This window comes from Bos indicus x Bos taurus, chromosome 1, assembly GCF_003369695.1.
Source record: "Bos indicus x Bos taurus breed Angus x Brahman F1 hybrid chromosome 1, Bos_hybrid_MaternalHap_v2.0, whole genome shotgun sequence".
In the NCBI taxonomy this organism is placed as follows: domain Eukaryota; kingdom Metazoa; phylum Chordata; class Mammalia; order Artiodactyla; family Bovidae; genus Bos; species Bos indicus x Bos taurus.
In genome coordinates this window covers 77,036,397-77,051,398 of record NC_040076.1, presented here as the reverse complement: position 1 = coordinate 77,051,398, position 15,002 = coordinate 77,036,397, and the positions used below count along the sequence as shown (strand labels likewise).

At 40.5% G+C, this 15,002-nt stretch overlaps 1 protein-coding gene across 2 annotated transcripts in view; it reads right to left on the bottom strand.

Moving 5' to 3' along the window:
* The window catches only part of P3H2 (prolyl 3-hydroxylase 2), a 179,396-nt gene that overhangs the window by 8,116 nt on the left and 156,278 nt on the right, over positions 1-15,002 (bottom strand). The window contains exons 9-14 of one of the 2 annotated variants that reach the window (XM_027538402.1): positions 12,320-12,447; positions 11,434-11,529; positions 10,720-10,870; positions 9,727-9,844; positions 8,477-8,552; positions 942-1,082 (exon numbers count right to left, since the gene is read on the bottom strand). In XM_027538402.1, the coding sequence (XP_027394203.1) occupies positions 942-1,082; positions 8,477-8,552; positions 9,727-9,844; positions 10,720-10,870; positions 11,434-11,529; positions 12,320-12,447 (710 nt within the window). Of the gene's footprint in view, positions 1-941; positions 1,083-8,476; positions 8,553-9,726; positions 9,845-10,719; positions 10,871-11,433; positions 11,530-12,319; positions 12,448-15,002 lie in introns of those variants that run through there. The other variant, XM_027538403.1, reaches the window with a different exon arrangement.

The window sequence follows — 15,002 nt, the reverse complement described above, 5'->3', positions numbered from 1 at the left end:
TTATTCCTTATGTTGAGCCTAGATATTCCTCCCAGGGGCTGTATCTATAGGATTTAATTCATTCCTCTATAGCTTCACGTGCTGTGCCTGCTAAGTCATTTCAGTCATGTCCAACTCTTTGCGACCTTATGGCCTATAGCCCACTAGGCTCTTCTGTCCATGAGATTTTCCAGGCAAGAATACTGGAGTGGGTTGCTATGCCCTCCACCAGGGGATCCTCCCAACCCAGGGATCAAATCCAGGTCTCTTATGTCTCCTGCATTGGCAGGTGGGTTCTTTACCACGAGTGTCACCTGGGCAGACTTACAAACACTATAACCTCTGCTCCGAACATCCAGAAGGGTGAGATCATAGTCTCTTATCCAGACTAATTGTCCTCAGTCACTTCTAAGACAATAAAAATATTTTAATATTTAACTTAATAGTAGTAAATAATAAATGTTCATGTCCCCTCATTGTCTTTGATAAGTGTTTCATGAATGATTCAGTGAACTTTTTAAGGATTTGTTGAGACAACAAATCAGTCTTCAGGTGACCAGTGGAAAATGATTGCTCTTTCCAGATGCTACAATTTGTTAATAAGCTCCGGACTAATTTAGGAGAGTGCTGAATATCACTGAGATGTCTATTTCTGCAAACATTCACTTATAAAAACCCATCTGATCAAGAGCTGCATTCTTAGCCCCTTTTCCTAAAACTTACAGTGCAAAAATCAGATGTGTAATTGCTAAGTCATGGATCTGATTTGTTCTTGCTTGGAAAACAGGGCCAGTACTGGAAAGCAGACAGAAAGGATTCTGTAAAAGTTTTTTCCCCCATGATCTCTAAGATTGCTGAAGGGCTATGAATCAGCTCATAAGAATTTTCAGATCAATTAGTTCGTGAAGCAGTTCTATAGGGTGTCTCATTGACTTTCTGAGGGCGAGGGGTCAGAAACTCACCAATTCTCTATAAAGTGGGTCCAAGGTAAACCACAGAGCCACAGCACACCTCTGGCCCTTGGTGACTGCCTTCACCCCATGTGGGTTCTCTCCTCCAGACGAGAAGCTGATCATGCGCCCACACTTTGGTTTTATAGAGGCCTGAGAAAGAAAGTGAAAATATGACTCTCAATTTGAATACTGTGAACATTCCTACAACCCCCCTTCTCTATCCTTCTACTCAATTACTTGAGTCAAGTTTTGTCAAAGAACAATGGAATCCTGGGGCTGAAGAAGACATAGACTGTTTCCAACTTCCTGATCTATAAGACAAAGATAAAGTCAAAATAATACCTAATTCAGGAAATAAAGTTATCAGGTAAAATGGTCATCACAGTCCATGGCACGTGGTAACTGTTCAATACGTGCTGTGTTGGTGGCTGGCAAACGCCTTGACAGCAAAGGCTTTCTCTTTTAATTCATCTCTCTAATTTTAGTACCAGCACAGCCTAAGTAAATATACATTTAATATTTGTGGAATGACAAAAACAAATCATGGGGAAATCTGGGGTGCTGGTAATTATTACAATTGATCTAGGTAGTGGTGTGTATGCTCAGTTGTGTTTGACTCTTTGCAACCCCAGGGATTGTAGCCCACCAGGCTCCTCTGTCCATAGACTTTTCCAGATAAGAATACTGGAACAGGTTGCCATTCTTCCTCCAGGGGATCTTCTGGACCCAGGGATGGAACCTGCATCTCCTGTGTCTCCTGCATTGGCAGGCAGATTCTTTACCACTGTGTCGGCTGGAAAGCCTAGGTAGTGATGCACCCTTTCTAATTCCTTAATGGTGCATTTATGTTTGTGGATTTTTAAAAATAAAAAGTTTTAAAAATTCAAGTCTAATCTTAGTTGCTATTTTAATTCCTGTTACAATATTCCTGCCCTGGAGTCCTCAGCCAATACTTTTATACCCCTAGTGATGAGAACACATCACTCCTTTGGGTGACCCATTCCATAGCCTCTAGGGCTCGGAAATGATTGGCACAGTCCTTCCAAGCTTGTGCATGGCTCAGGTGGAGTTGATTAGGGAGAACAAGGTATAAGGGAAAGAAGCACTGCTTAGATCAAGCAAACAGGCTCCCTAAACTAAATAAGCTGAAGTAATGGGATTTTAGGGGTCTTGCTTTCATGTTTAAAGTGTCTGATCTAAGCAGAGTTCATTTTTCTTTCTTGAGAAACATAGAAACCAGACTTATTCCATAGTACAGCTTAGAAATAAAAGCAGGAAAGTGGTACCAATTGTTGGACTATTTGATAAGATGGACCCATTCTAATTAGCTATTTTCTGAATTGACTTGAGTTGATAGATGCCCATAGAAGAACCTTTGGTTCCCTTCACCATAAAATTCAATGGCTAAGTTTTCTCACCGGCAGCTTCAGGAATAATAGTTGGAAAATTTCCTGAAATTCTTGAATGTTAACTAACTTAAGTACTCCCAGACTGTGTGCCAACAAGTGGAAGGTCAAAAGTAAGTGGAGAAGTGAAAAATCCTGAGACCCAGGTGTGTGTGTGTGTGTGTGTGTGTGTGTGTGTGAAAGGGAAGAGCAGGAAAAAACAGTCACTTTTCTGGTTACTTCTCTATTCTCAATAATTGAGGAGTGATTTGTCTTTGCTAGAGAGAGTCGTTTTTCTTAATCAGCTTTATCAAAGTCAAAGTAACTTTCTGATGTAAATTTAGAGTTTCCTAGTTACTGGTGCCTTTAGTATCAATCTGATTTTGTGTTTCTGGAGGAGGAATTCCTACATAGATACAGCAAAATCACTGATACTTGAAGCAAATGAGGCAGGACAGGAAAGCCTTCCTATATACATGACTTTAGGATCTACTTTTAAGTTTTCTGAGCTGCTCATCCCCTGGTGCTGGTCAGGACTCACTTATCCACATGTGGTTGCTATTGCTTCTGTGTGATTATAGAGTCTTGGCATCAGCATCTTACAGTTCTAAAGAGAGGGCATGGGGACAACTTAATGCTTTGTCTCTGATGGAAGAATTGAAAGTATGTTTACACATGAAGGACTCCGGGAAAGCTTAGGAGAAGAAGCTGTCAATTGCTTGAAGCCATTGGCATTGGTTATAGGTGCGTGGGGTGACAAAGGACTAACCTCATCACATGGAGAGAATGACCTGTCATAAATCAGGTATGTGAAGAAATAAACAAGTTCCACTGATAATGTGGCTTCTATGAGAAAATGTATTCTGAAGTTTAGCTAAATGATTATAAACACACTTTTGGAACACAGCCTCACTGAGTTTAGTTTTTCATGAAGCAAATGGAACTCATTAGATTTTATCTTTTTCAAACTTGCACAGAGAAACTAAAATTCCTAAATAATTGTGTTTCACAAATATACTGCTGTTGAAAATAATCCATGTTTTTTCCAAGTATGATAAAAGAAAGTTCCTTTTGCTTTATATCTAACTGATGATTAAAGTCAGAGAAGGCTCTGTGCTGTATTTGTCTTGAATAAATGTAAATCTTAAGCCACCATCCAGTATTTACACAACTTCCAGATTTTTCTTCTAATGTTTTTTGGCTACACCACACAGCTTGCAGGATTAGTTACTTGTACGTGCATGCTGCTAAGTCACTTCAGTTGTGCTTATTTGCAACCCTATGGACTGTAGCCTGCCAGGCTCCTATGTTCATGTGATTCTCCAGGCAACAATACTGGAGTGGGTTGTCATGCCCTCCTCCAAGGGATCTTCCTTATCCAGGGGTCAAACCCGTGTCTCTTACATCTTCTGAATTGGCAGGCGGGTTCTTTACCACTTAGTTCAGTTCTCTTGCTCTGTTGTGTTCAATTCTTTGCAACCCCATGGACTCCAGCATGCCAGGCTTCCCTTTTCATCACCAACTCCTGGAGCTTGGTCAAACTCATGTCCATCGAGTCGGTGATGCCATCCAACCATCTCATCCTCTGTCGTCCCCTTCTCCTCCTGCCTTCAATCTTTCCCAGCATCAGGGGCTTTCCTAAAGAGTTGTCTCTTCACATCAGATGGCCAAGGTATTGGAGCTTAGGCTTCAGCATCAGTCCTTCCAATGAATATTCACAACTGATTTCCTTTAGGAATGACTGGCTTGATTTCCTCACTGTCTAAGGGACTCTCAAGTGTCTTCTCCAACACCACAGTTTGAAGGCATCACTTCTTTGGTGCTCAGCTTTCTTTATGGTCCTACTCTCACATCCATACGTGACTACTGGAAAAACCATAGCTTTGACTAGATGGACCTTTGTTGGCAGAGAAATGTCTCTGCTTTTTAATATGCTGTCTAGGTTGGTCATAGCTTTTCTTTCAAGGAGCAAGTGTCTTTTTATTTCATGGCTGCAGTCACCATCTTCAGTGATTCTACAGCCCAAGAAAATAAAGTCTGTCACATTTCCACTGTTTCCCCATCTATGTCCCATGAAGTGATGGGACCGGATGCCATGATCTTCGTTTTTTGAATGTTGGGTTTTAAGCCAGCTTTTTCCCTCTCCTCTTTTACTTTCATCAAGAGGCTCTTTAGTTCCGCTTTGCTCTCTGCTATAAGGGTGGTGTCATCTGCATATTTGAGGTTATTGATATTTCTCCCAGCAATCTTGATTCCAACTCATGCTTCATCCAGCCTGGCATTTCGCATGATGTACCCTGTATTTAAGTTAAATAACCAGGGTTACAATATACAGCCTTGACGTACTTCTTTCCCAATTCGGAACCAGTCCATTGTTCCATGTCTGGTTCTAACTATTGTTTCCTGACCTGCATACAGATTTCTCAAGAGGCAGGTCAGGTGGTCTGGTATTCCCATCTCTTTCAGAATTTTCCAGTTTTTCGTGATCCACACAGTCAAAGGTTTTGGAGTAGTCAATAAAGCAGAAGTAGATATTTTTCTGGAACTCTCTTGCTTTTTCTATGATCCAACGGATTTAGCAAGTTGATCTCTGGTTCCTCTGCCTTTTCTAAATACAGCTTGAACATCTGGAACTTCTCGGTTCATGTACTGTTGAACTGAGCTTTACCCATTTCTCAGGGAGCTTTACCACCTCCCAGTAGCTTTCCCACTAGCTCCCTGGGAAGCCCCTTAATTCCCTGCTGCTGCTGCTGCTAAGTCGCTTCAGTCATGTCCGACTCTGTGCGACCCCGTAGACCGCAGCCCGCCAGGCTCCCCGGTCCCTGGGATTCTCAAGGCAAAAACACTGGAGTGGGTTGCCATTTCCTTCTCCAATGCATGAAAGTGAAAAGTGAAAGTGAAGTCGCTCAGTCGTGTCCTACTCTTAGCGACCCCATGGACTGCAGCCCACCAGGCTCCTCTGTATCAAATCCCAGTTCCAGACAGGGAGTCCTAACCACTGAACCGCCAAGGAAATTGCAGATTTTTTGAAAGTAAAGAATTTAGAACAATTTTCTTAATGGAGCCAAAAGTTGGGTTATTTCCCTGCTCCAGAAATAAATCAATTTTCCCTCCAGAATCAAAGAGGGGAGAGGTAAAAAGGAAAACTACCCATTTCTCTTTGTTATTGGCACTCGTTACCTCAGAATTTTAATTAGCTACAAAACGCCCCTAAACTCCAGCATATGCATTCATCTAAAGTAGAACTTATTTCGGCAAATATATCTCTCAACTTGGAACTTTTTCATCAAAACATTGTTTAAATTAGTACTTTTGGTATAGTTACAACTTTATCTTAAAAATATAAATATCTAAAAGAGGAGTAGTGTCTGATTTCACATCTTTAAAACGCAAAATTACAATGAGCTTGCATTCAGAAACTGGTGAATTCACATATGTTAGTGATTCATGAAATTAACGATTTATGCCTAGTATTCCCGGCTGGTTTACTGTCAAACATTGGGCATTTCCAAATTTGGCCACTAGATGGAGTAGAAGCAAAGAAATCTTCCAACCACCTGTTTGATTCCCTTTCCAATTGGGTGAGATGTAAGCATTTCTGAACCTGTTAACAGAGCTCAGAAATCAAATACGTTCTGCACAGAGGATTTTCAAAAGGTGATAGTCGTGTATCAGGATTTAAACTGAGTCCAGATCACCAGTCTTGATTTAATTTCCCAGATCATGAAATACCAAAATGCTGACATGTTAAAATTTAAGCTTTTTACCAAAATTAAAAAAAAAGTTTGAGGCACCATGACCTTTTGAATTACAGTATATTAAACTACATGGAATATTTTTCTTAATTATATCAATATTTATGGACAATTTTAGCCAGAATTCCCATAAGTTTTCCCTTTAAATCTGATAATGCATTTTTTTTATATCATTTGCTTAAACCCCAGTTGGTATGACATGAATGATACTGAGAAAAGAGTACAAATATGAAGGAAAATACATAAAACTCACATAAGATTGTGGAAATAGCCTATATAATGGAAAATCCTTGAAGTTTACCACATACATGTTTCAGTAATTTTAGCTTTGCAGAGAGGAAAGAAATGTGTCATAATCTATTTACAATTCAATTATCTTCTCAATCAGAAATTCTATTTTTTCACCGTGCATGTTTTCTACATGCTGTTTGACTTAAAAACCAAAGATTCTGGCTATATGGTTTATAAGTGCTCAGTAGGCTGGTTTTCCAAAGGCATTAGTTTACTTAGGAACATCATGGCTGACTTTAACTTTTGATTTTTAGTCTATGATGATGTGTTTAGAATCTCATCCAAAGAGTGAACATGTAACACATATGTGTCTGTGTGAATGTATATATATCAAGTTTCAAGTATAGGTTTACTTACCACAATAATTATGTGAATATATATATATATATACACACACACATACATACACATATATATAAGCCTTTAACTGTGTGGATAACAATAAACTGTTGAAAATTCTGAAAGAGATGGGAATACCAGACCACCTGACCTGCCTCTTGAGAAACCTATATGCAGGTCAGGAAGCAACAGTTAGAACTGGACATGGAACAACAGACTGGTTCCAAATAGGAAAAGGAGTACGTCAAGGCTGTATATTGTCACCCTGCTTATTTAACTTATATGCAGAGTACATCATGAGAAATGCTGGGCTGGAAGAAGCACAAGCTGGAATCAAGATCGCCAGGAGAAATATCAATAACCTCAGATATGCAGATGACACCACCCTTATGGCAGAAAGTGAAGAAGAACTAAAGAGCCTCTTGATGAAAGTGAAAGAGGAGAATGAAAAGGTTGGCTTAAAGCTCAACATTCAGAAATTAAGATCATGGCATCCAGTCCCATCACTTTATGGGAAATAGTTGGGGAAACAGTGAAAACAATGTCAGACTTTATTTTTCTAGGCTCCAAAATCACTGCAGATGGTGATTGCAGCCATGAAATTAAAAGAGGCTTACTCATTAGAAGGAAAGTTATGACCAACCTAGTGAAAGTGAAAGTGAAGTTGCTCAGTCATGTCCAATTCCTAGCTACCCCATGGACTGCAGCCTACCAGACTCCTCCATCCATGAGATTTGCTAGGCAAGAGTACTGGAGTGGGTTGCCATTGCCTTCTCTGATGACCAACCTAGATAGCATATTAAAAAGCAGAGACATTACTTTGCCAACAAAGGTCCATCTAGTCAAGGCTATGGTTTTTCCAGTGGTCATGTATGGATGTGAGAGTTGGACTATGAAGAAAGCTGAGCACCAAAGAATTGATGCTTTTGAACTGTGGTGTTGGAGAAGACTCTTGAGAGTCCCTTAGACTGCAAGGAGATCCAACCAGTCCATCCTTAAGGAGATCAGTTCTGGGTGTTCCTTGGAAGGACTGATGCTGAAGCTGAAACTCCAGTACTTTGGCCACCTCATGCGAAGAGTTGACTCATTGGAAAAGACCCTGATGCTGGGAGGGATTGAGGGCAGGAGGAGAAGGGGACAACAGAGGATGAGATGGCTGGATGGCATCACTGACTAGATGGACATAAGTTTGGGTGGCATCCGGGAGTTGGTGATGGACAGGGAGGCCTGGAGTGCTGCAATTCATGGGGTCGCAAAGGGTCGGACAAGACTGAGCGACTGAACTGAACTGATACATATATATATACATATATATATATATATATATATATATATATATATACATGCATATAGTAATTTGTATAATGATGGGTATGATGACCAATGCTCGCTCTAAGCACACAGGACACCAGGGTACATGAAAGTCAATCTGTAGAGACACGTGACTTATCCTAGTAGTGGGTGATTTAAAATCAGGTGTTTTTATGTCTCCATCAAATTACTTGAAAAAGAATCTGAAGAGCTACATTCTGGTTCTAACACTAACTATATGGTCCTTAAAAAGTATTCTTTAAATCACCCATATGTAAAATGAACAAGAAGATTTTTATTGATGATTCCATTTCTAACATTTTATGATGTATAAATTTACTGGATCTCTGTTCACCTCTTGAATTCTCAAGATCAGGAATATTTGAAATCCAGCAGCCCTTGGAAAATGGCAAAAGTGAGACTGAAAAATGCTAGATAAATTTGCAAGAATAGACTTGCTTACAGTCACAGTCTTGGCGTCCATTTCAGTGAATATGAATTCTCCTCCTTCAAAGTCATCATTCATATATAGGAGAGCACTGTAAGAAGAAAGGGAAACCATTTGTCCTCTCACATGCCTGCACGACATCACCGCAGAATACTGGACACTGGACATGAACCAACTGGCCTGATTAGTAAGTTTCCTCTGAACTAGAGATGAAAATGATTGACCTTCCTAAACTTCAAAAGTAAGATCAGATGTAGGGTCATATAAAGTGAAAGTGGAAGTCGCTCAGTCGTGTCCAACTCTTTGCGACCCCACTCCATGGAATTCTCCAGGCCAGAATTCTGGAGTGGGTAATAGCCTTTCCCTTCTCCAGGGGATCTTTCCAACCCAGCGATCCAACCCAAGTCTCCCGTTTTGCAGGTAGATTGTTTATCAGCTGAGCCACAAGGGAAGCCCAGGGCCATATAGGAAGTATTTATTCATTCTTACGTTAAAATTTTAGTTATATTTCAAACCTTATCTCAAACCTCAAACCTTATTTCAAACCTTTATCACTTTCCAAAGTAAAACCTAACTAGGTTTAATCTAGCTCTTCGATGTTGCCCACAGAATCTAAAACTCTCTTCTTTTCTTTTATGCTAGTAACTCTGAAGGACGCAATTTTTCCTTAAGCAGCTGCAGAGTTCCAAGGGGTGTAGCCTAGCCTTGCAGGTAGGGGGCGCTCAATAAACGTTTTTGTATAGAGCACAGTGTAGTTATGAACACATTATATGCATGGTGACTACAACTCCTGATGCTTTCCTTTACACAGTACAATATCATTCAATAAGAGAATACATTTTTTTCTCCTGAGTTTCCAGTTTCTTATTTACAAGACGCAGACATAGGTAAATGACGTGATGAGATCCCTCTGCATGTTGAAATGCATCTCCTCTGTTCTCAAAATGAGATGCATATACCACAAGGATATATTTAACTGAAAGCCAAGTGAGAAAAAAAAAAAACATAAACTTCACTTTTTGGTATGAAAACAAAACGGGTGTTCTGTGAAATAGGATGCAACAAAATGAGCAGGGATTTTTAACATAAAAATATGACATGCTGAAGGCACTTCTGGTGTGGCAGCTACTTAAGAAAATTATCTGAGCATCTCTGCTTCATCGAGATGAGTGTGATGACAGCAAAACAGATCAGCTTTCTAATTTCCATGGAGTTTTGATAATTATTGGGCAAAAGTTTTATTTTGAAGCAGGGGCTGGTGGTACCTATAGTCCCGGAATGTGTAAGCAGGAGGCTCCTTCCAGCATTCATTGGCCTCTGGATCCAACAGGCAGTTGTCAGCATGGATGGGATGACTGAGGTCATTTCTTCTATCCTGTTGACCTGCCAGAAAAGGGAACAGGGATGCATGAAAGATGGAGTGCCATAACCTCCAAGAGCAAAGCTGACAATCTATCTGTCTTCTCCTATGGATGATGTCCCTTGCAAATTTGAGGAGTCAGAAGGCAGAGCAGACTAAAGAGCACTGGGCAAGCGCAGTCAAGTGATTCTGATCCTGTATTTGATATGAACTCGTTGTAAAAAACTGTAGGCAAGTCGCACCTGTCTTCTTCAGCTATGACAGCTCTCTATAAATATACATGCGGAAATTCCATGCATTTCACGTGCTGTGCTTTGTGTGCAGCAGTAAAAGGTTGAGGATAACATGCCAATGTTAAAAAGAACAGAGTTTATGCAGCTGAGAATTCACAAGTGGAAAGTCTACTTATGTGACAGTCTTTGCCCCTTCCTCCTTAGGAGGGTGTTGAAGAGAAGACGTGGAGAAGAAATAGCGATGCCAGGGAGTGAGGAGGTCTCTGTCTTTTTAAAGAACATTTCTTTTAATGTTTCCTTTGTCTTCCAAGCACTTCCCCTCAATGCTTGTGGACATAATGGGGACTGTAATTTCCAGGTTCTGAAACCCTGAAAAGGGAAACCTAGAGCAGAAAAGTATTTTTTTTTTAAATGCTATTGAAACAAGCAGAAGCAATGGATTTGGAAAGGAACACAGGCAGAGTGATGGCCTTCTAATAGTTTAGGGAAGAGCAAAGTAGAAAAAGAGGGAAGGGAAAAATCAGAATGAGTAAGCTTTTTTTGTTTTAAAAATGTAGAACTCTTCTGTATCAAGTCTGACACATTCCTAGAGCTTTGTTCCACATTGTTTTCTTTCTCATTTCACAGAGAGTAAACGGGAACAAGTTCAGACTCTGAGATCTCACCAGACAGGGCTGTGCGGCAGACCATGTGCGTATAGGAAAAATACAGGGTTGAGTTCAGCATGAAATAGGATTCTACAATCTTTCGAGCCTTCTCGCTGATGTCATAAAACAGACGGGCACTCTTCAGGGGGACTCGGCCTTCATAACCAAACTGAAGAAAAGGAAGAATGTTAGAAACCACTGGGTTGATTGGAGGGCTTGAGGACATCAGACGCCAATTATTGAGGAAATCATTAAGCCAATATAGGATGCTCAGCTCTCTGTTGGCTTGTGGAAATACTACGACAGACTTGTGGGTTTGGGTTAGGAAAATGAGCCCTTGAAAGAAGCCTAATCACAGAGGGGAATTTAAAAGCTAATCACCCTCTTTTCTCTCAGAACACTTCCATCACTCCTTTCTAAAAACATTTCTAGCAGTACAGAATGATAACTTGAGTATGTTTTCACCATTGTACCTTGAGCTCCTTGAGGACAAGGGTATTGTATATTATTTGTCAGATGCAAACTTAGGAAATTACAGAGTTTGGTAAGTTGATAACTGAATAGATTGATAAATGAATGATTAGAAACAATGAAGGTGTCATTTCATACTTGCTCCCTTCAACAACCTGATAGGTCTGTATCCTAAACCCTTCCCTTCCCTGAATCTGGCATTTCTAGAAGATCTTGCATTAACACTTGGGAATTTAAATCCAAAAGAGTTTAAGTCTTTACTTTGAGTGCTTTCAGGACAGTTGCACCTTCGAACTTTTCATTGGGTGTATGGGGTGAAGTTTTTCCTCTGTATCCATCACCAACGAGCATGATCCCCTGGAAGCAAAATACAAGATGCTCTATTAATGATGATTATGGATTCATCACAACCCCCTTTCTGCCTTGATTGCCAGAAAACTGAGAACCCAAGTCAATAGTCAGAACCATCCCCATTTTATTCCAGGATTCTGGTATCAGTAATTCTTCCGATCAAAAGAGGGAAATTTACTTAACTTTCACCCCACATTTGTATTATCAGATGCCACCACCATATGCTGTAGAAATAGCTAGAATATAAATAATTAATATATTGACTGTGCTGTGCTGTGCTAAGTCGTTTCATTTGTGTCTGGCTCTGCGAGACCCTATGGACTGTAGCCTGCCAGACTTCTCTGTCCATGGGATTCTCCAGGCAAGAATACTGAAGTGGGTTGCCATGCCCTCCTCCAGGGGATTGTCCTGACCCAGGGATCAAAACATCCTCTCTTACATCTCTTGCATTGAAATGCAGGTTCTTTACCACTAATGCCACTTGGGAAACCCAATATATTGATTAATTTCTGTCAAATATAAAGACATTTCCCCAATGACTTCATATCATAGCAGGACACATGCTGGATACTGAAGTCCTAGGAATTAAGCCTCTAGCTCTTCCAGACCCAACAGCCACGTCCAGATCTGGACAAAACTACAATGACCCAACCCAAAGGCTCTGAAAGTGCCTCCACAATCAATGTCCTTGGAAAGTGGTATTTCAGGCCTGGTTCCCTGGCTTCAAGTAAGCCCAGGATCAAAGCACTCCTAGGCTGAGGCCAGGCCAGCTCAGCATCAGGCTTCCGGTCCTCACACTGGCCACGCTGTGCAGCTCCCGGCATTGCTCCTCCGACAGGACGTTATCCAGGAGGACACGCTGAGTCCCGTTCAGCTGCTCTGAGTTGTAGACAAACGTGATGTTCTCATACAGCAGAGGGCCACCTGCAGAGACAAACACATGGCTGTCCTTGTTATCTCTGTCCCTAAGCTGGGAAGGCTGGAACACCCAGCAGCTTTCAATGTGCAGTTCAGGAGAGTCGGCTTCCTCACTAATACTGAGGAATGCAAAGGCAGAACCACACACTGGGAAGCTCTAGAAGCTCAATATAGATTCAAGAAAAAGGGAGATGTCTGGCTAGCAGGTTTCTCCACGATGTCATAATTAATACGTATTATTATATTTGTATAGGAGTTTCTATTTTTTCACTTGATTCCAGGGAAGATTCTGCAAAACAGACTGGGCATCTCATGGGATTCTGCTCAGAAAATCATAGACTTTTCCAGAATTCTCTCAGTAGATGGCCCTTCCCTTCTTCACAGCTTCTCGGTTCCTATTTCAGCTACAACATCTCGTGCAATTATCGGATGACAAAACCTCAAGGTAGGTGAAGACCTTTAAAAAAGACAGCAGGACAACCAAACACTTGAGAAAAAAGAAAAGCATTTCCTTGATGACATATTTGTGCTGTCAGTTTCACAAGTATCTAGAGCAGTGCCTTCACCAGGTAAGTCAGGGAGTAAATGCACATCAGGAGAGTCACACTCAAGTCACCTGACTCCTTCTCAGTCTTATTTCCACCACGTATTGATTACAGATGGTCTGGCTTTTGGAATACTTATTTTTATGCACACACACACACACACACACACAGAGTTTATAAAATTAGCCCCACAAAGACTCTTCAAAATGTGGTGCTTTGGGGCTACATTTTATGTGGTGAAATTACAAAATCTAGATCTGACATGGTCCTTTCCTTACAGAGAATAAGACTGAAGGACAAAGCCTCTGATGGTGAAGAAATCTTCCACTGTAGCAAAGTACAACCATCTTGAACCAGAAAACCGAACAGGAAAGCAGAACTTGTTTTTCTCTTCTTTATAATACTCCTAAAAGACCTGATGTCTGTCAACAGCAGCAGCTTACCATGGAGGACACGGGGGGTGGGTGGGGGTCCCACAGTTGTTTCAAACAAGAAAGAGACAATTGAAATTGATGTCTACCCTCTGACTTTAAATTAGATTGGTCAAACTAGGGAACAGCACTGAATGTTACTAGTCCAGTTGGGATAAAAGAGTCACTACAGCCCATGATTAATGGAATATTAAAATAATGAGTCAGTGTTTCTCAGTCTTCAGTAATGTATGGTTATCTCTGCTGACAAATTATTTGCACTGTGATTTTACTTTCAGATTTGCAGTCATAAAAATATGAGTACAGTATTTATTTTTACAGCCTCATATAACTATCATATCCAAACCAATTTACAAGATTCGATACAAGCAGGACCATAAAACCAGCTAAATTCAAATCAACAGTGTTAATAAAATGGCTAATGTTATTTTGTGGAAACTAAAAGGCGATGTTCCACATGAATATTCTACTGAGCAGTCTGGCCCAGGTTCTTCTGAGCCGGCATTCCTCGGAGTGCTTTTGGTGTGTAATGACTCATCCTACTACAAGTTTTCTCTGTTGAAACTACTATGGAATCTTACTGGACCATGAGGAATTTTGGCCTTCATCTGGTCCTAATACATTATTCATAAGTTTGTCCTACTTCATTTCTTATTAGTCTTTGACCACTGAAGTGTTATTAACAGATGCCAATGTGACAGTAACTGCATCCATACCCACTGAGGTATGAAATCTCATGGCATCCTTGGCTAGAAGTGGTTATTCAGATGATCCACCAGTTGCCCCTCTTCATTTTTCTAACTGGCCAGCAAAATTTATAAATATAGAATTTCTTGGGAGCCAGGAAAATATCAATATACCCACAAGCTCCCAGTTTTAGTAACAATCTTTTGGATAAATAGAAAATATACATACAAAGTCAGTTTTTCAAATTCAATATTTCTCAAACTTTATACTACAGAGAAGTTTTTAATGAAAAAAAGAGTTTCTTGATCAAATATGTTTGGGAAGTAGTGGGTTAAACAACATTTAAGAGGATATCTTAGAACTTTAAATATGTGAACAGCCATTATAAATATCCTAAGCATCAATATAATATGCAGCAGTTCTCACCGTAAAATAAGTGTAATGTCCACCCTTTCTTCCTCTCCTCTTTTGTGTCTTCCTCTTTCCTCCCTACCTCCCTTGCTCCTTCCCTTCCTTCCTGTCCCCGCTTCCTTTCTATGGCAAAGAGACTCTAGGTTGGCCCCTAATTATCACTGCCTACTGGTACTCATAGGTTTGTGTACTTTGCTTCTCTCAAGTGTAGGTGGGGCCTGGAGTTTGCTTCTAACTAAGAATATGGCAAATGTGATGGGATGTCACTTCTTTGATTGGTTACATAAAATTGCAACTCCTATCTTCTGGTTGACTTAACCTGTCACCTTCTCAGCATACACTCTGATGAAATAAGTTGCTGTATTGGACAGACTCACATGGCAAGGAATTGAGGGCATCCTTCAGCCAACAGTCTGCCAGAAACTGAGAACCACAGTCCAATAGTCTTTAGGAACCGGATTCTGCTATTGAACTTGGAAGAAGATAG